Source organism: Cydia strobilella, chromosome 26 (genome assembly GCF_947568885.1).
Source record: "Cydia strobilella chromosome 26, ilCydStro3.1, whole genome shotgun sequence".
Lineage (NCBI taxonomy): Eukaryota > Metazoa > Arthropoda > Insecta > Lepidoptera > Tortricidae > Cydia > Cydia strobilella.
Window position 1 is genome coordinate 1,233,275 of NC_086066.1, and position 24,865 is coordinate 1,258,139.

The 24,865-nt window shown below is 38.2% G+C and overlaps 2 protein-coding genes across 2 annotated transcripts; one reads left to right on the forward strand and one right to left on the reverse strand.

Annotated features, from left to right (window-relative positions):
* Window positions 1–187: 187 nt before the first annotated feature.
* Window positions 188–12,460, reverse strand: LOC134753162 (zinc finger protein 260-like). The gene is made up of 4 exons (XM_063688956.1): window positions 12,272–12,460; window positions 7,645–7,836; window positions 6,496–6,804; window positions 188–2,610 (listed from the first exon to the last, which is right to left on the reverse strand). The coding sequence occupies exons 1-4, from the start codon at window positions 12,342–12,344 to the stop codon at window positions 1,064–1,066; spliced, it is 2,121 nt and encodes a 706-aa protein (XP_063545026.1). The 5' UTR covers window positions 12,345–12,460; the 3' UTR covers window positions 188–1,063.
* Window positions 12,461–13,443: 983 nt separating this feature from the next.
* LOC134753174 (zinc finger protein 883-like) lies at window positions 13,444–23,566 on the forward strand. The gene is made up of 5 exons (XM_063688971.1): window positions 13,444–13,862; window positions 15,444–15,617; window positions 18,778–18,957; window positions 20,049–20,240; window positions 22,030–23,566. The coding sequence occupies exons 1-5, from the start codon at window positions 13,829–13,831 to the stop codon at window positions 23,286–23,288; spliced, it is 1,839 nt and encodes a 612-aa protein (XP_063545041.1). The 5' UTR covers window positions 13,444–13,828; the 3' UTR covers window positions 23,289–23,566.
* The last annotated feature ends 1,299 nt before the right edge of the window (window positions 23,567–24,865 follow it).

Here is a 24,865-nt window from a genome sequence, read left to right on the forward strand (position 1 = left end):
ACTGGATTACTGCGACATAGACGCATATTGCTTGTGTCAGCGCAAGCTAACGTGTAATAGGCAGGCATTTAGAGAATATATAGATTCAGATTCAGATTATTTATTGGTAAAAATAATACAATTTTTACACGTCATATTTCCAGGTGCTTTAAGATTAGACTTAAATGTACGATAGATATAATTAAATACAATTTCAATATGTCAGTTATTGGTTCAAGTTAATAATCATAGCATAATGTTATAAATTAATAATTAAATTACAAAATGTCAGTGTCATCGATTCGATTAAATTACAAACAAAAGATGCATGCAACAAATAGTGGAATGAACTGGCGCCTGCGGTATTTCCGGACCGATATGACCTTCAAACCTTCAAGAAAAGAGCGTATTCCCATCTTAAAGGCCGGCAACGCACTTACAACCCCTCCAGTGTTGCGGGTGTCCATCGGCGACGGTAATCGCTTACCATCAGGTGATCCGTCTGCTCGTTTGCCTCCTATTTCATAAAAAAAAACCACTACTTAATACTGCAAATTATCACTTAGGTTTTCAAATTCATTTATATCGTAACAAGGACATTTAATTAGTAACGCCTTTAATATATACTTATACTATCACACTTAAGGTTGTTGTTGTTGTGAATGAGGGTAGACCGAGCGCGATCTACACAACACACACACACACAACACAACTTTGACACCCATCCGCTATCTTCAGTTACCCGTGAACAAGATGCATGTAACTGCGTCGAAATATCGCGCTGCTATATATGTGCGCTGGAAGTCGCCAGCAGCATGCTGAGATGGGGCCATTTCGTGACACTTTATTTTCATTATGTTGTTTTAATGCATGTATATTGTCTGTGTGTTTACGAATAAAAACTATTCTATTCTATTCTAAATATCGGGAGCTCGAAAACAATACAAAATAGTGAAACTAACCGTGAATCATTCAAAACTTACCTCCATTCTTGTTGCCGACATTAAACGAGTGTCGGTTTTAAATGGACTAGCAGGCTACTTTTATGATTACTAGCATGTAACTGCACTAGCCACTTTTTTTTTCACCTGTGTTTCCTTATATGAACTTCCAAATTATCTTTTCGCCGGCTAGCATAACTACAATGGTCACACTTGTAAGGCTTTTCACCAGTGTGTCGCCTTATATGAAGTTCCAAAGTATCTTTTCGGCAGCTAGCATAACTACACTGGTCACACTTGTACGGCTTTTCACCAGTGTGTTTCCTTTCATGAACTTCCAAAGTATCTTTTCGGTTAGTAGCATAACTACACTGGTCACAATTGTACTGCTTTTCACCAGTGTGTTTCCTTTCGTGAACTCGCAAATATTTTCTTTGGGAACTGGCATAACTGCACTGCCCACATTTGTAAGGTTTTTCACCTGTGTGTTTTCGTTTGTGAACAAGTAAAGCAGCTTTGTGGGCACTAGCATAACTACAATGATCACACTTGAACGGCTTTTCATCAGTGTGTTTCATTATATGAACTTGCAAACAATATTTTTGCGAACTAGCGTAACTACACTGGTCACATTTGTAAGACAATTCACCAGAGTGTTTTTTCATATGGGCTCGCAAGCCACTTTTAAAATTACTAGCATAACTGCACTGGCGACATTTGTAAGGTTTTTCTCCTGTGTGTTTTCGTTTGTGACTTAGTAAATCACATTTGAAGGCACCAGCATAACTACACTGGTCACACTTGAAGGGCTTATCACCAGTGTGTTTCCTTACATGAACTTGCAAAAAATATTTTTGCCATGTAGCGTAACTACACTTGCCACATTTGTAAGGCATTTTACCACTGTGTTTTATCATGTGGACTAGTAGACCACTTTTAGAATTACTAGCAAAACTGCACTGATCACATTTGTTTGGCTTTCCCCCGGTGTGATTCTTTACATGGAGATTCAACGAGCTTTTGCGGGCACTAGCGTAATTGCAATGTCCACACTTGTACGGCTTTTCACCAGTATGTGTCCTAACATGAACCTGCAAATTACGTTTACGGCCGCTAGCGAAACTACACTGGTCACATTTATAAGGTTTTCTACCAGTGTGTGTAATTTTATGATTTTGAAAAGTTCCTTTGTTGCCACTAACAAAACTACACTGGTCACATTTGTGAAGATTTTTACCAGTGTGTTTTCTTGTATGAATTAGCAAAGTACCTTTGTGGGCACAGGTATAACTACATTGATCACATTTGTACGGTTCTTCACCTGTGTGTTTCCTTATATGATGTAACAACGAACCTCTTTGGATACAAGTGTAACTACACTGATCACATTTGTATGGCTTTTCACCAGTGTGTTTTCTTATATGTAAGTTCAAAGTTTGTTTGCGGGCGCTAGCATAACTACATTGGTCACATTTGTATGGCTTTTCACCAGTGTGTTTGCTTGCATGAACCTGCAAGTGAATTTTTTGGCTGCTAGCATAGGCACACTGACTACACTTGTATGGCCTCTCATTAGTATGCATATTTCTCAAATGCCTAATTAAGCATAGTCGTGTAGCTGTTTTATATTTACAGTGGGCACATTGGTAATTTTCGAGTCTGCCGCTCGGTTTCTTCTTTGGAGTTTGCCCTGCAACAAGATTATTTTAAGTAAATAAATAAAATAAAATAGGGTATATATGTATATTCGAGATATAGATACTGAAATAGATGTCATATATTAAAGAAAAAATGACGAAGCCCTCCAGTGGTGAAGGCCGGATTCGAACCGGCGTCTTTAGCAATCCGGGCAATTATGAACCCCTAGGCCACCCCGCCACGGCGGAACCCGTCCCAATTTCTGGACTATATGCCATCTTACTAAGACTGTGCGTCTTTGACCAACTCTAAGGCCAGGATTACACTTGTAAGTTTTACTTACGTAAGTAGGGACATAGCTATACTACAGAATGAGATATGAATATCGTTATCTCATTTTAGCAAATAGCTTTGTCCCTACTTACGTAAGTAAAACTTACGAATGTAATCCTGGCTTAAGGGCAAGCAGTGCGCGCTTGCACCTCCTCTACGAGTTCCTTACGGAATTACGATATAGCGAAAGAGACTGGTGCTGCCATCTCTACACAATTTTGGGAACAAATCAAATTATTTTATTAAATATTTTGATTTGTGTTTTTTTTAAGTAGTCACACTACTATACCTATATATAAATTATAAACTGAAATAGCTGTCATATATTTAAAAAAAAGTGACGAAGCTCTCCAGTGGTTCCGTAAGGAATTCGTATAGGAGGTGCAAGCGCACACTGGTGCCCTTAGAGTTGGTCAAAGACGCCTAGTCTTACTAAGATGGCATATAGTTGAGAAATTGGGACGGGTTCCGCCGTGGCGGGGTGGCCTAGGGGTTCAAGCCGTTAGCCCGGATTGCTAAAGACGCCGGTTCGAATCTGGCCTTCACCACTGGAGGGCTTTGTCACTTTTTCTTTAATATATGACATCTATTTCAGTTCATAATTTATAGTAGTGTGACTACTTAAAAACACAAATCAAGATATTTAATAAAATAGAAAAATTACTGCCTTGGGTGAGACTTGAACTCACGGCCTCTGGAGTTCAAGTCTCACCCAAGGCAGTAATTTTTCCACTTTTAAATTTATTCTAAGCTTAATAGCATCGATCGCAGACGTTTCTGCTTGTTAAAAATTAATTTAATAAAATAATTTGATTTGTTCCCAGTTGTGTATAGAGATACTGATATTTCATTTTACTTTAATGTTTTAATGTTTATTTGGGCACAAACGGTACATGTTTCTTATAACTAGTGTCTTATACATAATTCATAAACCAGGACAGTTGCCACCACTTAGTAGCTCATTAAAGAAAAACAAAATACGGGATAACTAAACTTAAAGATTAACAACGAGGGTCGAATTAGGACAGGGGCCAAATTAATGAAGATAAAACTATTTTTATACATTACATTTGCAATTAGGTGTAAAGTTACAGTGTCTTTAATTCGTTTGTTTATTTAAAACCAAAAGTACTTGACGTTTAAATTTAGACAAGGAGTCATTAAATATATCAATTTTTGAGAAAATATCATTATTAAATCTGCAAGCTCTTATCAGAAAGGAGTTTGATTTGTATTTCTTTTTAGTAAAGGGAATACAAAATAATTTATCGCTACGCCGTGTTTAATTTAATAATGTTTCTTTATTTTTAAGTTTGTTTGAAAATAAAAAATATAATATATTTTACTAATTCTGAAAATATCTACTTTATCTAAAAATATTGGTGAAGGCCCCTATTCGTTTTGAAAGACCTATCTTAACGTCACCCCAAAATAGGGTTGAAGCGAAAAAATAAAATCTACCCTGCTTCATGTGTACTCTAATGTTTCATTTTCAAGTTTTTATTCTACCATATTGCCAAATTGCAGCTTTCTAGCATTAACAATAACGAAGCAAAGCCTCGGACGAGGGCCGTATGCTTGTTTGCCACCGACTTAGTATAAAAAAAATTACAGTCCATAGTTGTTAGTATTAACTTACAGGCTATGTTACGTTACAGTACAGTACACTAAATTACATAAATGAAAAACCGGACAAGTGCGAGTCGGACTCGGCTTCCGAGTGTTCCGTACTTTTTAGTATTTGTTGTTATAGTGGCCACAGAAATACATCTGTAAAAATTTCAACGGTTCATGAGATATAGCTTGGTGACAGCATAGAGTAACTTATACTAGAGCGGTACTGTCATAGTAAATTTTGTAACCCCAGTAAATTCACTGCCATCTGTCGACACACTTTAAAACTAAAAATGAAGATTTATAAAAATAAGATAGAATGTATTTAAATATAGATAAATGATTTTTTTTATTTGCATTAATTTTTTTTTTGATTTTGACCCATGTTCTTTCACTGATATGCGTTAAAATTGTTAAATAACAAACGAAACCGCCAACGCCATCTATACGACTGTAGGCCAAAACTAGTAGCGCCCACTGAACGAGAATCATATTTTCTTGATTTTCGAGGCACGTTTTAGCCGGTCTCTGGGGGGGGGTGATGTGGGCGTCAAGCCAAACGTTTTATGTATTTACTCCTAATTTTATGTTAATTTACACCTTTACATTTTACAGTTTTATGTTTTTCTAATTTTATTGTGCAATTAAATCAAATTCATTTTATTATTTATTTTTTTCAATGTAATTAATTATTTATTCCAAATTATTTTAATGTTACATATTTTGCATGTTGAAGTGGACAAGCAGATCCCCCGTTATATTAGATAATTTAGCGCGGCGACTGCATACGTCACGGCCGAGCCGGTTCTCAGCCGACCACCTTGCGCACGCGCACTCTCTCGCGGGCCGCGCTCACCAGTCAATCAGCCGCCTTGACGCGAAGTGCATGTAGCAGCGCCGCGTATTTGCACTGCAAAATTGCATTGTTTTGTATTCGCTCGCGCCTGATAGTTTTAAGTGCCTATCTATCTTTCTTCATCTCTCCTTCTGTAAATACTCCTATATACTCTGTACCTTCGCTTACGCTTGTGTGTGTGTGCTCAAGAATAAAACAAAAGAACATATCGCTTGTTTACTTTCTACGCCCGAAGCCGTGCCTATAGCAAGCAAGTGGATAGGTGTGGAGTATTCCTGCGTTATTACGCACCCCACACTTAGACTGTATCTATCTATTACGGAGTTATATCTATCTTTGGTGACAGACAGACGGACAGAGGACAGTGGAGTCTTAATAATAGGGTCTCGTTTTTACCCTTTGTGTACGGATTGTAGGGAACCCTACAAAGGTCTTTAATAACATAATACACTCATAGATACATTGGGATGCTACAGTTAAAATATTATTTCTTTAAGCATCGGCACTTATCATCAAGTAAGATTGTGATTGTTTTTTAATAAAATAAAAATCTCTTAACAATTGACATACCCTTAAGGGGCTCTTGTACCACAATAGTACATTATGATATAAGTGTGCTAAGTTAGTCATTACACACGAGGCGATATTGTGCGCGCGAGCTGTAAGCGAGCGCGCAATAAGAAAGCCGATGTGTGTAATGACGAATGCACACGCGTTTCATACGCTTCAACACACTTGCGAAAAAAAAAAGAAACGTTTCATATTAATCAAATTTTAATAGTTAAAACAGTTAGTATTGTGTGTTTCATCTGTCATACTCGTACTGCCGGCCGGCCCTCGCTCGCCCCGGCCGCGCACGGCGCGGCGGGCGGGCCGGCCGGGCCGCGCACTGCGCACGCGCGAGGAGCGCGCCCGTGCCCGCCAGTCCGACCAATTAAAGAAGGCTCCCTTTCCATGCATATTATTAGCAATCAGTTAGCTTCTTAACTCAGTCGGATAATATAATGAAAAACCACGAGTGGAATAATACACTGAAACAGCACGCGTGTTTAATATCTAGGATTATGAGCCAAAAATCGGTGGAATAAAAACGTCGTTTTGAGCAAGTGTGTTGAAAAAAAAATTACAACTCACTATTGCTTGTGACGTCATCAGATCTGCCCGCTTCCCGCTCCGCGCTTGTAGGCACATGAATGTGGGCTGCGACATGTTTTATTAGATCAGATTTCAAATCAAAACTCTCTCCACAGAGATCACATGTCAGTTCTTTCTCAGGTTTAACATATATTTTGACTTCAATATCATAGTCTGCGTGGGGTGGAGTGGTGGTATCGTAGCCGGCGGTCCCTCTAGGCTTGTGGTCTCGCGCGGCGTGGCTCGCGAGGCGCACGGAGCAGTCACAAGCGAGTTGCGCCCCCGCACCCTGCGCAGCTAACGCCTGGCCTACAGACAAATAACCTTCACTAGTATTGGAACACTCATATTATAATTCATAATTCTTTATTGCAACCATGGTACAGTATATATGTAAATTATAATATACAATGTCTCACATGGACCCTGTAAGGGCACAGCATATCAATAGCTTACTCATAACATTTTATTATTATATTTTTTATTGTATTGTATGTAGCAAATTATTAATTTATCTAAAAAATATCAGGTCATAAAACAATTATTCTAATTACACATGAGATCATTATTAAATGTATTATAATAAATAAATTATTGTACAATATTCATATTATAAAATTGTTTTGTTATAAATTTAGGTAAGTATGTATGTCATAGTAATTTAAGTAAGTATGTCATTGTTTTAATAAATTACTTAGAAGGTGTCTGTAACATTATCATTAAAAAAGTCCTTTAAGTCGTAGTAGCATTTATTTATTAGAAAGTCTTTCAACATTTTATTAAATTGTTTCTCATTTGCTTGAGCTTTAATGTCGTTTTTAAGGTGGTTATATATTTTAACTGCCATGACGTTTGGACTTGTACTATGGAGTTTGGGTTTAGAAGTTGACGGCAAAGCTAAATCATGTTTATACCTTGTTTCGAAGCGTCGGGGCTGGTCTACTAACTTTGTAAATAGTTCCGAATGTTTTCTTACGAATTTACAGATTTCAAAAATATACATCGACGTTAGGGTCAGAATTTCGTAGTTAATGAAAGGTGGTCTACAGCTCGCTGGACTCCTAATATTCGCGAGGATGCGTATGCATTTCTTCTGAAGTAAAAATAAATCATTTACTCTGTGTATATGTTAAAGAAAAATAAACATACCTCTCACCACCTGGTCGACTATCGGGCGGTGCGGGCGCTCCGGGCCCAGCACGAGCTCGTCCTTCACCTCGTGTTTGGGGTACAGGCCGGCCTGCATGGCTGCCTCGCTCACGCCGCACCCGTCTGTGCTGTCCTCACACTCCTCCTTCACATGCTCCTCTTGATCCATGAATACTGCTTCCTCCTTAACAACTAAAGCATAATGCACGTTATAGTCAAAAGACGCTATGATGAGGAACACCAAAAACTAGGGAGATCTCAGCTTGTAAACAGGAATTTATTTTATTTTATTTTATTACAAGGAGATAAAACAGAAGCATACAAGTGAAGAACAATATAGACAGAATATACATAACTATTATAGATTATGTTGTTTCCTTAAGCATATCTCACCGAGAACATAAGTGGTATTAGAATGTAAACCTAGCAACATGCAACACTTAACTATTTTAACTACAACAACTACATTAAATTCATATTTATGATTTATGAATGTTATGATCTAAAACTACTTATCTATTTTTTATATAATTTTGTGACAGCAGCCTTGAATGAGGCACGGGAGCATGAGAACGTTTATTTTAGTATTAGCTGTGGAGCGACACTCCTCCTTTCGGGGCATTCTCAGCACCATTCAGCTCAGCATTGCTCCGAGCAATTATTAGGGTTGGCACAACTTGACGACTGACGTCCCTCTGCGGGCACAACCACAGATAAGATGATGATGATGATATATATATATATGTATATATATGTATTTATGGGTATATATTTGTGTTTATATGGATATGTATTGTATATATATGTTTATTTTATATTCTAGATTACAGGTTTTAATTATTTACGTTTGTAATAATTGAACCATAATTTACTTTCTGTTCATAGTGTTCGTTTGTCTATCTTGATCTGTTTATTGTTTCATTCTCAATTGCTCAAAGGTTGACTGGAAGAGATCCCTTATAGGGATAAGTCCGCCTTTGTACATTGTATATATTTATGTTCTTTTATTGTGTTTGTAATCTGTCTTATGTACAATAAAGTGTTTACATACATACATACATACATACATGATGATGTATTCCTGTTATCCCTCATTAGGGACATAGGGATCAATAAGATAATCGGCTCGTAATATCGGGAGCTCGAAAACAATACAAAAGGTAATCACGGTCCATATCCCGGTCGACATAAGTCTAGTGAAACGTGAAACTAACCGTGAATCATTGGAAACTGATTTTATAAGTAGAAGTAGTAGTAAACACTTTATTGCACAAAACAAGTACATAACACAGAGAGAATACAGTAAATGTGTACAAAGACGAACTTATCCCCTTAAAGGATCTCTTCCAGCTAACCTTTAAGTAATAAGTTATGCATGCTGAAAATGAATTTTCATCTAACGGAATGTTTTTCCAGAAGCTGGCTTGACTCTTCAGCGTTCATCATCATCATGTCATTGTATTATATTATATTATTAGTTTACCTGTTTTTGTTTTTAATTTGTTTGTAGTTTTGCAGTGACTTTGTATATTTCATACTGTTATGCTGTACAACTATTTTTAAAATAATAAATAAATAAAATAATTAATCATCAGCCATGTGAATGGGTGATGGATAAAGCCTGACTTGGCTTATTGCTGTAAATCACTTTGCTACAGAGAAAGATTATTTCAAATATAGATTTTTACTACTTTTACAACACGCTGTTGCAACAAAGTTTTTTATTTTTTTATTTATCCACGTGAGTCTAAATATACGTTAAAATGTACATATTCGTTGCAATCTAATTTGAACCTTTCATGAAACAAATAAAGTAGCATTTTTATTGTTTCATTGCGTTGTAAAACAAATGAATTTCGTTCCAATTTACTTATAGAACAAGGTTCAAATTAAAAATTGGAAAACTTTATATGGTGGGTAACAAGGTTATAATATTATAACCTCTAGCTGCCCAGAGACCTATAAAAAGGTCTCCTGTTCCGTTTTCATTTGAATCTTTGTTTTGATAAATCAAAATTGCATTTATCTTGGCAAGTTTTGACGTCTGGGCGGCTAGAGGATAAAATTAAAACTAACCTAGTAAACTTAAACTGCATACATAGTATCAAAGTCCTGTGACCAAAACATAGTAATTATACAGTAACAGTAACAACTTTTAATTTGTATCTTGGAACAGTATTATATTGTACAAGCCAGCTTAAATTATTCCGAGTAACGGTCGACTCCGATCCCATTAGGTACGTTTGTTTACAGTGACTAGAAATATAAATATTTATCCATGAGAAAATAGTTTATTAGGGTTCCGTACCCAAAGGATAAAAACGGGACCCTATGACTTCGCTGTCTGTTTGTCTGTCTGTCCGTCTGTCGCCAGGCTGTATCTCATGGACCGTGATAGCTAGACAGTTGAAATTTTCACAGATAATGTATTTCTGTTGTCGCTATAACAACAAATACAAAAAACAGAATAAAATAAATATTTAAGGTGGGCTCCGATACAACAAACGTGTAGATAATGGTACGGAATCCTTAGTGCGCAGGTCCGACTCGCAGTTGGCCGATTTTTTTATTTTTTATTTATTTATTGATATACTTTAACCATCTTTAGTGAATCAGCAAAAGACATGGAAAAAATGCTACAAGAACTGGACTTTGAAAGCAAAAAAATCGGCCTGTACATGAATGCATCTAAAACTAAAATCATGGCAAACTACAACAAGAAGACTATCAAAATAGAGGAAAAACCCATAGATTATGTGGAATACTATGTATATCTCGGAAAATTAGTATCTTTCGCAACAACCAGTAACGAAAATTAAATTGATAGAAGAATAAACACAACCTGGAAGAAATACTGGGCACAAAAAGAAATTCTCAAAGGCAATTATAATCTTAATGGACTCCTGCATTCTTCCAAGTTTGACATATGCATGCCAAACATGGGTTTACACGGAAAGAGCGAAGAACAAAATTCTATCTTGCCAGCATGCAATGGAAAGAAGTATTTTAAATTTAAGAAGAATACAAAAAACAAGAAAGATAGACATCCGCAAGAGAACAAAGATAACAGATGCCCTGCAGTTTAGTCTGAAACAAAAGTGGAGGTGGGCAGGTCATGTAGCAAGATATCAGGATCAAAGGTGGACAAATCTTGTAACAAAATGGCCAGGCCCAGATGGAAAGAGAAGAGCGGGAAGGCAAAGAAAAAGATGGGCAGATGACATTGTACAGGCTGCGGGAAAACAATGGATGGATGTTGCCACCGACAAAGAGAGGTGGAGACAGATGGAGGAGGCTTATACCCTTGGAGACCACTAATGTGGGATAAAGCTAAATAATAATAATAATAAAATACTTTAACCAAAACCAAATACTCTGAGTGCATATCAATGTAGGAATTGTAGGATGAAGGTCTGGCCCAGTCCAGCCGGCTGTAGCCTGTCACTTGAAAACCCTAAATCTAGCATAGATATTATTATAAAATATATCCTAAAACTAAAAAAAACACAATTATGGCTGCGATGCAGTTCGCAACCCCGCAGTGCCAGAGAGTAGAGTTGTGCATGCTCGTTCACTGAAAAGATCGCTCCCAACTAGTACATTCTCACAACTGTACTAGTTCGGTCTTTTAGTACAGTAGTACAACGAGAGAAACTGAGTATAACAAGCGGCTATCTGCTATCTGGCTCATACTAGCCGGCCAGGCAGGAGCCATTAGGCCATCTTGCTCACACGCGATTGACGAGCGGCGAGCCAGCGAGTCGACGTTTAGTTTGGTCGGATCACTCGGATCGCTTTGCTGTCATTGTCACTCCTCGGTCCTCGCTCCCATTCTGTTTCGTTCGCGTGTAGTGTACTATAACGTAGTAAGAGCAGAATCATTAGGGAATAGTTCGGTCTAGTACAGTGGAGGGAATTGTGTCTTTTTGATTTTAGTACACGTACTACACAAGCCTACCAGAGAACCGGCCGCGGAACTTGACACCCTTCGGTTAAAACTGCTGCTTAGTGTTAGTTAAAGAAGTAAATATAAATGAATAAGCCAAGGGCCTGACACTCTTCGATAGGGAAAGATAGTCTTATTGCGATTCCTATAAGAGGAAAGAGAAAATAGTGCCATGCTTTGTCCTTATCACGGACCGGGTGACATCATAGGTAGGAGGCGATGGCGAAATACCGAAAATTATAAGTGAAAGAGAAAAAATCCTATTCTGCCCAAATTTTATATGAATATTATTTCTCTTACCCCCGGTCGCTCGGTGGCGCGTCTATAACTACTTGTATATACTATGTGTCTCTATGGAAATAGCGGAGCAGCTCTCGTAAAGGTCATTACTTTGTTATATATATATATTTTCAGGCAAATGCCCATATAATTTGTTAGTAAAACAATTAAATTAATCTTAATATGCTAATGTTAGTAAACACACATTAAATTACAAATAAATATATATATCACATTTAACTATTTACATAATGAAGACTGCTACATTCCAAACACTACTGCTGTACATGCAACAGCATCCAGTGGTGTTGGAACGGGCAGTCTAGCCTCTCGGCCAGCACATGCAACAGACTGTTGGAGCTACTGTTATAGAAGTTAAAATAATTGTTATTGTAAGCTCACCGTGGTCAAAAATCCACTCGGGCTCGGGTTCCTCTTTAACTCGCGCCATGCCGCCGCCCGCGCTTTTCTCCATCCCGCACAACTACCACGTGTTCTTGTAACTGCTCAAACAATTAGATAAAATCATACATTTTTAACAGCGATTAATAAAGTAACCACGCCACACAACACCACACGAACTACCATTACCTCATTACCTTAGCCCTGTGGACAAATGTCTAATGTTAAATTCAGTATTGTCATTGTCAACTTTGACGTTTCGGAAGTATTGGCCAGAGTATAATAACCACTAAGGCCGCTCCAGACCACCATCTACACTAGCGCCCCTAGCGGCGAATTCATACGCGTTAGCCCAAAGAGTAGTATAATATATAGGAGAAAGAGAGCCCTCTCGTGGAACTTTTTTGTATCCATTTTGAAGCGCCATCTATAAGGCAATCAAGGAATTTTTGTTACACAAATGCTATTATTCTTTAAATGATTTCTTAAATGATAATTTGGAATAAATTGAATTTCATAATAATAATGTAAAAATTTGTAATTGTAAAAATATTAATATTGGGATAATTTTATGATAAATTATAATTTAATATAATTTAAGCTGGTGAATAATGTATAGCTGTTAAAATATAATTTAGACTAAGTATTATTTAAGTAACTATGTTGCTATGCCCTAACGGGTGCATGTTGTAACCTAAGATATAAATAAGACCTAATGTAAACACATGTATGCAATAAATGATATGACTATGACTATGACTATAAATCTGAACAACAATCATTAACGTCAATATTCATACCTACAGGGCCTGTTTACATATTGATTAATGTTTAGTGGTGTGGAGTCATACGTCAACGTCGCGACATGTTCTCTCCGCGAAGTCGCGCCGCGATTCACGCACATTGTCTGGAGGGTCCGTAAACCTTTCGTTCGCGGCTTCGCGCCATGGTTCGCGCATGAGTGTGGAGGTACCTTTAGACTTGGTATAATCAGTATAGTATGAAAAAATTAGTTCCAGTGAAATTCCGCAACATGGCGCGTGATCATATATTTCCGGTGTTTTATGTTTATTTTTGAGCTGATGGCCAAGTTGCCAATGTTCGTAATAAAAAAAAAAAAAAGTTTACTTGACAATGACATTAGTGACATTGACCTGTCATCATAGCTAGTTTTGTTGGTCTAGAATTCCAGTTTCGAGTTTTTTGTTGTTTAGGGACTTAAATAGTCTAGCAATGACTTGCCTCGTGTCAATTTAATACAGCCAAATGACACGCTAACCCAAGAAAGATGTTTTCCATTGTGTTATCGCGGGCGGTAAAACAATAGATGCGTAGATAACCACCTGTTGTAGTACTACATCCCTCCGCGGCTAGCGACGCTTCGGCGTGGTCATTTCTTGCCCCAGATTATTGAGATGAGTATTTCATTTCATTCATTACCCAGTCATCGTTGTGTAAAGGTGTAACTAGTTTCGCAATTAGTTTATCAACTTAACATTTAAGCGTCTGTGAGATCGGGCTGTGGGCAGTGCGTCAAAGTGGAACCTGACTGACGTTATGGATTATGGTGAGCATGGAGACTATATAAATGGTGATTTTTAAGACATTTCCACTTTAATATTACCACATACAGTACTTGTGTGTAATATAATAGCAGTTTATACTAGAGTAAATTAAGTAAATCATTTCTAAAATAAAAATAGGTGTCAGGCTAAGCTAATTCATCAGCGATTTTGATGGTAGACTGTAAAAGTGTTATTTTAAACGTCAAACTAGTATGATTATAACTTTTACGTGTAAAAATAAGATTACGGTTGATAAGACTGTCTTGATTCAATGAGCACTTTTGGAAATATTTGCTTCGAATTTAAAAAATATTGTGTCCCTGCTCAAAATTTTGAGGTATTTATCTAAAAAATTTGAAACCACAATCATTCATTTGATTGAATATAATTGTAGATTATGTAATTATACAATTTGTGAGTGTAATTATTCAGTTCAGTGAAAAAGTTCAGGTAAATCACATTTTAAGTTTTATCCCTATTCACTATAGTTGATGGTATATGATATGCACTATATGCAGCTACCAAGTGCTAGAATAATCTGCCGCCCCCCATTCTTTATAAAAGTACCTACTGGGAGCTTCAGACGTAGATATATAAAGAAAGCTTTTGTCCGAACAAACAGCACAGAGCACCTGTGCTTTGGATCTTTATAAAAAGTGTGTGTATTTGTTTAATGTTATGTGATAGTCTGTGTTCTTCTTCTGTGTGAATTCTATTTGCTTAGAGTTTATTTCCTTTTTTATATTGCATGTTTTTTTAAACATTGTAACAATACAATCACAACACACAAGTGTTTGGTTAGTAGTTAGGGCAAATTCTAGGGGAGGCCTTTGCCAAAGGGCAGACTGACAATGAAAACGTCCCGGATGTCAGAAACACAAATTAGAATAAGTAATATATAAAGTTTTTTTTTTATTGTAAAAAAATTAGTCAGTAATAAAGGAAAGCCTTTTTTGTGTGTCAAATTTATTGTGTGTGGTTGCAAATCTCAGTTGTGAAAACGGCCGGAGGGTATTGTGTGTGTGTGGTAGTTTGTCACCAATAAGGAGCAAGGTGAAAATCAACGCTGCAGCCTCCTGTCTGTAACACGATGCTGAAATTCAGCATATTTGCTGGCACACTTAGTTAATTTATTGTTTGTACGTAATTTTTACGTTTGTGTTTGCAAATAAAATATTTTTCTTTCTTTCACTTAGCCCGTTTATGTGTAAATAAGTAGAGGTACAGTTGTACAAGTACAAGTGCGAGTCGGACTCTCGCACGAAGGGTTCCGTACCATTACGCAAAAAACGGCAAAAAAAATTGTTGTATGGGAGCCCCACATAAATATTAATTTCATTCTGTTTTTAGTATATGTTGTTATAGAGCAAACAGAAATACATCATCTGTGAAAATTTCAACTGTCTAGCTATCACGGTTCATGAGATATAGCCTGGTGACAGACAGACGGCCAGAGGAACCCTAAAAATTAGCATGTTACCTACCTTTTATCTGCATTTTTGATGTGCTCAAACATTCATACTAAGACAAGGCGTCCTACTTAATTGGTTACCTCTATGAGGGGGCAATTATTTAGCTATTTGATAAAAATAACTCTTCTTTGTCAGGTATCGTCAAGGAAGAGAAAATGCAAGTTGTGAAGGAAGAGCCAGTGTTCGACGACACTGCCGACACGAGCGAGGCTGCGCTGGCCGGGCTGTACGCCGCCCACGTGGTCAAGGACGAGCTTGTGCCGGGGCCGAAGCGCCCGCACCGCCCCGACGTCGGCCTCGTGGTGCGCGGTAAGTTACTACAACTTATATGTTTTGGGGTTGTTGTGAAACAAGTTATAAACACGTTTTTGGGAGAATAGACAAGCAGATGAATAATAGTACATTTTACAACTAGTGTGAAAAGACATTTCACACGTGTTGTTAACGACGTTTTTTAATACAATTGCGAAAAAATAATAAATTAATATATCATTAGTAGAATCATACCACCAAACCAAACCAAAACCAAAAGTACCTATACAGCTAAGATACTTGAGCTGCCGCAGCCCGCGATACCTTCATACTCGTGCGCGCCCCGGCCGCGGCCGCCGCGGGCCCGGCGCGGGTTGCTCAACGACACCGAGGAGTAACGAGTGAGGCCCTGGTACCTGCTCAAGCTATACAGCCCGCGATACCTTCATACTCGTGCGCGCCCCGGCCGCGGCCGCCGCGGGCCCGGCGCGGGTTGGTCAACGACACCTCCGAGTAACGAGTGAGGCCCTGGTACCTGCTCAAGCTAAATTCAATTTTAACTGCGTTTCGAAAGTATAGTTTGGAACTAAAAAGTAAAAAGCACTAGTTCGAGAAATTGAGCTTCTCACACGTTACGCAGCCACAAAAAGTACCACTTTTTGAGCAACTGTATTAAAAAAGATGTTTCTTCTGGATGCGACTTAAGGTCTTAATAGATCCACACGGGCGCCGGGCTCCAGCCAACGGGGCCCAATGGCTCTTGCAAGGGTTGTTTTCCGTTTCACGAAATATCAAAACATCGTTAACAATGTTTGAAATGTAAATTTTTAAAGAAGAAAATAAATCACGAACATACGACGATTAAATTAAGTAAGGTTGTGTGAAGCGTTTCACAGAAGAGAAAAAAAACTATATCCATCGCTTTTCTGTGGCACTGGCAATTATACTAGAATAGGGAAAATACAGTATGATTCTCTCTGACTATGCACGAATGAGAAAAGATCTTGGCCAAACTATACATTCCAACTTATCCCACATAGGTACTTATGACTTATGGTCACTCTAATTATCGCTTACCAGTATCGCTTGGCGGAGTTGTACTTAGAGTGGTGGAACGTTTCAAATACTTGGGCCACATTATAACAAATGATCTGTGTGATGATAGTGATATCGAGAGGGAGCGAAGGGCGTTGTCGGTGTGGAGTAATATGCTGGCTCGAAGATTCGCTAGATGTTCCGTGGAAGTTAAAATAACACTATTCAAAGCATATAGCCAGTCTTTTTACTCTAGCGGTCTTTGGGTTCGGTACACGAAACGAGCCTACAACGCCCTTCGCATTCAATACAACAACGCTTTCAGAATGCTGCTGAGACTTCCAAAATGGTGCAGTGCATCAGGAATGTTCGCCCAAGCGCACACGGACGATTTTCACGCAATTATGCGTAAAAAAATCACGTCGCTAATGGGTCGCGTAAGGGAAAGTCGAAACAGCATTCTGAAGGTGATTGCTAACAGATTTAGCTGCCCCATAATGTGGCACTGGATGGAGCAGGTTAGGTCTAGATTGACCTATATCAAGTGACCTAGGTGTATAAAAAAAAATGTAATTAAAAATACTTAGTAAGTAGTAGTAAGTAGGTAACTAACATAGCTTTTAAGTTAATGTAACTAACCATATATGGACTTGTGGGTCTGAAATAAAGATATATTTAATTTAATTAAAGATATATACAGTGGTACTACGTAAACGAAATTAATAACTAGCTTAAATCTAAAATAGGCCCTTGAGGCATTGTACCAAGGATGCTGGCGGCATTTCCCCGCTGTATCGCAATGCTGATACGTTGTGCGAGAAAGCCGCCAGCTCTTCGGTCACCAGTTACGTCAACCAGACGCTTCGCGATTTCTGCAAACAACTTATGCGCGCTGGGACCCCAGTATGTAAATAAATGTATCTAGTTAAATAGATAAAAAAAAAAAAATTTAATTTAATTTAATTAGAAAGAGATGCAAAGGCCCACTTTGACTTCTCATGTGGATACACTTTTTGGCCAGTGTACTCTATCCGGCTTATCCACATCCGTGGTCTTAACTTAAACTGTTAATTTTCCCTACAAGTTTTAACTTGTCTCATATTTTATCTCATCCCACCTAACCTTAAAAAGGTCGGAATTGACATTCAGCGGGGGAATGTAGCCAGCAGCATTATGAGCACCCTACCGCAGGGATCAGATCTGGGGGACTTTTTTTAGTTAGTTTTAATTTATTTTATAAGGTTATAGTTTTATTTTAATTTAAGATTAGTTATTTTATTTTAAATTATTATGGATTTTTTATTGTGGATATTTGTTTCATCCTGGGTATCGCCTTGTAATACTCTATTTAAAAATAAATCAATTAACTTGCCTTATGTCAATTTAATACAGACAAATAACACGCTTACCTGAGAAAGATGTTTTCCATTGTCTTATCAGCGGCGGTTAAACAAAAGATGCTATAGATAATCATCTGTTGCACCGCACCCCTCCACGGCTAGCGACGCTTCGGCGTGGTCATTACTTCGCACAGATTACTAAAAATGAATGAAAATGAAAAATGATTTATTTATGTATCAAAAATGCAGCTTATTATATAGTAGATGATTATGACACTTTTAGGAGTATTCTATTGTTAGACAGCTTAGGAATAGTGTCCTAAGCCCTAAAATAGGTAAACCTGTCTTATAGGGATCAGGGAATAAACCACCGCCAGTTCTAGCAATGCATCAAAGATCTGAAGCTAGATATAGATGGTCAGATCGCTTACTTATATACGTATAATTTTTTTATAGTTTAGCAAGCATGAAACATTGCACTTTAGACCATTATCAACTATAAAAAGAGCATTTCATTCATCATCCAGTCATTCCAGTCATGGTAGTGTAAAGGTGTCACTGTCAACATTGCAATCAACTTAAAAGCTATGCATAGGCTATTCGTTGTAGTGTTGTGTAGTTGGTACTGCGTGAGTTCCGGCTGAGGGCGATGGCGGGCATAAAGCAGTGCGTCAAGGAGGAACCGAATTGTGACGTCATAGATTGTGTTGAGTCATAGACATAGGGGTGGGACGGGGTCAAAAACTGGCAAAAATCGTCTTACGGAATAAATTAATGGCGCCTATCTCGTTATTACTACAATCAGTTCAATTATTTATTTGATAAAAACTCTTCTTTGTCAGGTATCGTCAAGGAAGAGAAAAAGAAAATGCAAGTTGTGAAGGAAGAACCAGTGTACGGCGACAGTGCCGACACGTGCGAGACTGCGCTGGCCGGGCTGTACGCCGCCCACGTGGTCAAGGACGAGCTCGTGCTGGGGCCGGAGCGCCCGCACCGCCCCGACGTCAGCCTCGTGGTGCGCGGTAAGTGTCGAAACGGAGAATGAGGTTTTAGACGGACGACTCTCAAGGTCGTCACTTTATTTATCACATTTATTGCATTTATTTTGGGTAAAATGGAAGTTTGTAAATTTCGAACTATCTCTGTCACTTTTATTACGCCTTATTTGGATAAAAAGAGAAAGATGCCCGAAGTTTGCGAACTTTCGCGGTAGGCCCTCGGAGGTCGAGGGTTATTCATCCCCGCTGGTGCTAAAGAGCTGCTTGATATTTAATGTACGGAATATCATTCGATATTTACCAGTCTATTTTCGTTAAATGAAAACACTATGAGGAACTTATTCCCTTTTCCGAGTGAAGTCTCCATGCAATGTATTGTGTGAGGGATACAACTAGGGATAGAGCTGTAGCTCGTATCTCGTGGAGGCTTGTGCCTAGCAGTAGGACGTGTACACACATTTTAGTGTAAAATATATAAAAAGTATAGTATTGGAGATTTTCCAGAATATACGTGTGGCACATGGGTCTCTATTGTTTGACATAATTATTGAAATTCATAATGTAATGATTGTCATATTATCATTAGTCATAATTTGGTTTTTCTCAGAAACGCGTAACTTTTCAGGATTGTCATAAAACAAACCTAACCTAACCTATCTATAGGATAACCCGAGGAGAATCCTGAAAAGTTAACGGTTTCAGAATTATGACTAATGATAATATGACAATCATTACATTATGACTTTCAATAATGGTGTCAAACAAAGGGACCCCATGGCACATCATGCGATAGGTTTACTAAGAATGTTATTTGATTTAGTGAATAATAATGTGTCCCCACCCTTCTAACTTTTGGACAGTGTCTAAGAAGTTGGAAAAAAAATGTGGAAAAACAGCTTCATTAAGTACTTTTTTTTTATACATAGTAGATAGAGCAATTAATGAGTTTTTCCCATAACCCTTATCTTCTTATTAAAACGGCATCTATGCCGCAAACATACGCCCTTTTGCTTGTACGGCTTTTTGTATTGTACAAAAGTACGGAACCCTTATTTGTGGTCAAACATGCACTTGGCCGTTTCATTTATTCGTCTGATAGAATTTTTTTTTGTCAGGTATAGTTAAAAAGGAAGTGAAACTAAAGGATGAAGAAATGCAAAGTGTGAAGGTGGAGCCAGTGTGCGACGACAGTGCCGACACGCGCGAGGCTGCGCTGTCCGGGCTGTACGCGGCCCATGTGGTCAAGGACGAGCTCGTGCCGGGGCCGGAGCGCCCGCACCGCCCCGACGTCGGCCTCGTGGTGCGCGGTAAGTTACTACAACATATAAATGTACCATTTTCAACCAAAAGGGTACTTATTGTCGCTTGTCAGTAAGGCGCTATTTCCATATATCTTCAATTAGAAATCAACCTTATCGACAAGCGACAATGTGGTACCTTTTGATTGAAAACGTCACATATGTTTTGGGATTGTTGTAAAACACGTTATAAACACGTTTTTGTTAGAATAGACGAGCAGAAAAATATGTTTGTGATTTTTATTTTCTATTGAGCGAGTGAAAGTCAAAACATCAGGATTCGAATCAATGAAGTCACTAAAGAAAGGCCTTTAAATTGCTTATAAAAAATTTTGACAACCCTATTGTGATCTAAAAAAGTGGTACGATTTTTCAAAAACTTATCTATGAATCAACGGCACCTTAAAAACTTATTTAGTTTTAAAAACTGTAATAGATGTCATATTACGTTGTGTTAAAGTGACGAAGCCCTCCAGCGGTGAAGGCCGGAAGGGTGGTTATTAAGTTTTAGCTCGGGATTTCGCTCTTTCGAACTGGACAGCAGTCTTTTTCGGGATTGTTTTATTGTCACACAATGTAGACTGTAGACTACCTCCTCAAAATACCTCTATTCGCTGCAACTATCATCTGTAAAGATGCTGTGGCCAATGATGGGATTATTGCCACAACTACCAGAAAAAAATAATTGAACAAGAGAAAAAACAAAATACACAATACACTTAACACAAAAATATTATACAAAACATGCACAAAAAAAAAATTGAACAGTAAACTACATCTAGGCCTGTGATTTTGTGGTATAGGCAATGGGTACCAATCTCAGCTTTTTGCTAGATATATGTGGATATTTTTTTTTTATTTTTTTTTTTATTTAATTTCCACACTTACAACTATTTTTACAGGTAAACCTAAGACAATAGTGTAACTATTATTAAAAAATATCTAAAGTATGTCATCACGTCTATAACATAATATATACAATGCTAATTTTGTGAATTCATTCAGAGAACATGAGAATATGTCAATATTTTCCGCTGTTATGTTGAGGGTCCGCACAGCGCGCGTCAACGGCGCCAGACCGAGCAAGTTGGTGCGCCCGCGCGGCTCGGCCAGTAGTCGCGGCCGAAGCCGGCGCCACACATACCTGTCGGGCACATAGACACTCACATAACTCAACACCTGACTGTTGTACAATTTGCCCAGCAATACCCAGCGCTGATTTTCAGACGAGCCCCTTTTTTTTGACGGGTCGGTCGTTACACGTCCAGGATGCATATATTTCCTAACCGTTGGAACGCGAGTCCGACTCGCGCTTGGACGGTTTTTTTTACAAATAATTGTCATTTTTTGACGACCGGTCTGGCCTAGTGGGTAGTGACCCTGCCTGTGAAGCCGATGGTCCTGGGTTCAAATCCCGGTAGGGCATTTATTTGTGTGATGAGCACAGATATTTGCTCCTGAGTGATGGATGTTTTCTATGTAGTTATTAACACAAGCCTCCTTGGGCTTACCGTGGGACTTAGTTAATCTGTGTAAGAATGTCCTATAATATTTATTTATTCACTTTCATATGTTTTGATGTTGTCTTGCATTTAGAAGCAGAAATATAAAAGTTATCATTTCTGAATTACAGTTTATTTCAATTTTGCGACTTAGATCGCTCTAAATCGATCCCGACTAGCTTTCCGGTGCCCCTTACCTGTGGGTATTTGTGCCTTGGCAGTACTAATATAATACTTTCACGTGAATTATAATTGCAATTCAAATGTATTTGCAAAATATGATAAATTTTTTACAGATTGGGCACTCGGTGACGCAGATAGCTGTCCGCTGGCTTTGGATCGTGGTGGAGCACAGGTCGCGCGGGTCTGCTCCGAGCGACTCGAGCGCTGCGCCGATGCCACATCACACCACGTGCCCAGCGAGACCGCGAGTGAACAAATCCTCGCTGAACGTGCTTCACCGCGACAGAAACACACCGATACCCTTCAACACGAGACAAAGTACGTGTGCGATTGCGGTGAAATATTTCAGCAAAAGCATAATTTAATTGAACACATAAAGCTGCACCACCGAATGGGTTCCGATTCCGATAAATATGAACGCAGCGGACTAACTAGCAAACGACAATATGTTTGCGATATATGTAAAATGACGTTTACGAGATTGAACAATTTAAAAAGTCACAAAGGCGTACACACGGGGGAAAAGCCATATTCCTGTGAAATATGTAAAAAACGATTCAGACAGTTGAGTGGTGTAAAGAAACATAAACTAATACATAGTGGTGAAAAATCATATCAGTGTGATGTGTGTGAAAAAAAGTTTAACCAATCGTGTCATTTAAAAATACATAAACGAACCCACACTGGCGAGAAACCATATCAATGTGAAGTATGTCAAAAGCAATTCAGAGATCAGAGTGCTGCAACGACTCATAAACTAATACACACTGGTGAAAAACCATATCAGTGTGATGTATGTGAAAAAAAGTTTAGCCAATTGTGTAATTTAAAAATACATAAACGAACCCACACTGGCGAGAAACCATATCAATGTGAAGTATGTCAAAAGCAATTTAGAGATATGAGTGCTGCAAAGACTCATAAACTAATGCACACTGGTGAAAAACCATATCAATGTGAAGTGTGTGAAAAAAAGTTTACTCAGCCGAGTCGTTTACAAATACATAAACTTTCTCACACTGGTGAAAAACCATATCAATGTGAAGTATGTCAAAAGCAATTCAGAGACTCGAGAACAGCAAAGAATCATAAACTAATTCACACTGGTGAAAAACCATATCAGTGTGAAGTGTGTGAAAGAAAATTCACTAAATTGTGTAGTTTAAAATCACATAAACAATCCCACACTGGCGAAAAACCATATCAATGTGAAGTGTGTGAAAAAAAGTTTACTCGATCGGATCACTTACAATCACATAAACGTGTTCACACCGGCGAGAAACCATATCAATGTGAGGTGTGTGAAAAAAAGTTCACTCAATTGGGTAATTTGAACTCACATAAACGATCCCACACTGGTGAGAAATATTAATGTGAAGTGTGTGAATAAAATTCACTCAACTGGGTAATTTAAAATTACAAAAACGAGTTCATATTGGCGAATAGCCATATCAGTGTGAAGTATGCAAAGAAACATTCAGACAGTTGAGTGGTGTAAATAAACATAAACTAATACGTACTGGTAAAAAATACCTTATCAACATGAAATATATAAAAAAAACGTTTGGGGAATTAGGTGAATGGAGCGTCTATAAACGAGTACATACCGACACAAGAGGACACGTATCAATTGACTACTTCTAACACTCATGGTCGTTAACATTAAAATTGTGAATATTGAAAATAAAAACATTTTTATATTTTAGCTGTTTTATTTATTATTACAACCAGAATCGTTGGTACACGCACCACCTCTGAGTTTTCAGCACAGGGACCGAATACCGGTATATTTTGTCATACAAATTAATCGGTATTCAATTTCAGTATGACCGTTGTTTATGTAATTTTTTTGCAATTAATTTAGCTGATCTGATTAATCACGTGTGTGTGTGTGTTGAAATTTTCACAGGTGATGTATTTCTGTTGCCGCTATAACAATAAATACTAAACGTCAACAAACGTGATTTTTTGCCGTTTTTTTGCGTAATGGTACGGAACCCTTCGTGCGCGAGCCCGACTCGCATTTGGCCGGTTTTATTTAGTTATACCTACCAGTAACGGTCCCTGATTCAGCATCAGAATCAGAAATATGTTACTTAAGTATTGCATACCCGAAATGGGTAACTGTTGAATCAAATTGTATCATGATTACCATCTACAAATGTACACAGTACTGCAATAAATCATTCTTATTCTTATGCTTTATTAATTATTAGTAGGCCAAGCAAAAAGCTCTTTCGAATAGTCGTTTATTACACATACATATTATCTTAAGCTACTTATCAGAGCAATTTATTGATGTTATTATTATTTCATAAAATATTCAACTGCTATACAGATGGGTCTCGTTTGGGATGCCGTCGAGAGCGGTCGCGTTCCGAGGGTTCCGCCCTTAGGAGCATTTATATCCTATAAGCTGTAAAAGGCCCGAGCCAAATAATAGACGCCGCGATAACCGCCACCCGCGATGGTCGACTGCACGCCCGATGGTGCGAGCGAGTCTCCGGAACGCGTTACTTATATAGTTAACGCTATCTCTACTGAGCTCGTTCACTTATACTAACAATGGCATTCTGTTAAACAAAAGCCATTATTTCTTTTGTGTGAGCGCGTGCTGGCCTTTGTGCCTGAGGCTCACACACAATGGCCACGCGCCGAATCACAAAGGCCACGCGCTCACATAAAAGACATAATGGCTTTGTTTAACAGAATGCCATGTTAGTACAGGTAAGTGAACGAGCTCAGTAGAGATAGCGTTAACTATGTATAACTAATATCAAACTAAACGTGTGTGCAGTGTATTTAAATGGATAGGTACCTTTACAAGTGAGTGTATCATCGGTGCGTGCGAGATAGGGGAGTGCTTCTTCTTTCGCGATTCACGCCAATCGTAACGAGTGTGCAGTATGTTTATACGTAAAGGCATTTCCTAAATGTGTATATAATAAG

What these genes read in the sequence shown, in the direction of transcription:
- LOC134753174 (XM_063688971.1), top strand. Translation starts at nt 13,829, where the DNA reads ATGGATTATGGTGAGCATGGAGACTATATAAATG. An exon ending in CGTCGGCCTCGTGGTGCGCG is followed by an intron (nt 15,618 to 18,777) that starts GTAAGTTACTAC and finishes CTTCTTTGTCAG; the next exon opens with GTATCGTCAAGGAAGAGAAA. An exon ending in CGTCAGCCTCGTGGTGCGCG is followed by an intron (nt 18,958 to 20,048) that starts GTAAGTGTCGAA and finishes TTTTTTTGTCAG; the next exon opens with GTATAGTTAAAAAGGAAGTG.
- LOC134753162 (XM_063688956.1), bottom strand. Translation starts at nt 12,344, where the DNA reads ATGGAGAAAAGCGCGGGCGGCGGCATGGCGCGAGTTAAAGAGGAACCC. An exon ending in CGAGTGGATTTTTGACCACG is followed by an intron (nt 7,837 to 12,271) that starts GTGAGCTTACAA and finishes ATTATGCTTTAG; the next exon opens with TTGTTAAGGAGGAAGCAGTA. An exon ending in TGATGACGTCACAAGCAATA is followed by an intron (nt 2,611 to 6,495) that starts GTGAGTTGTAAT and finishes ATCTTGTTGCAG; the next exon opens with GGCAAACTCCAAAGAAGAAA.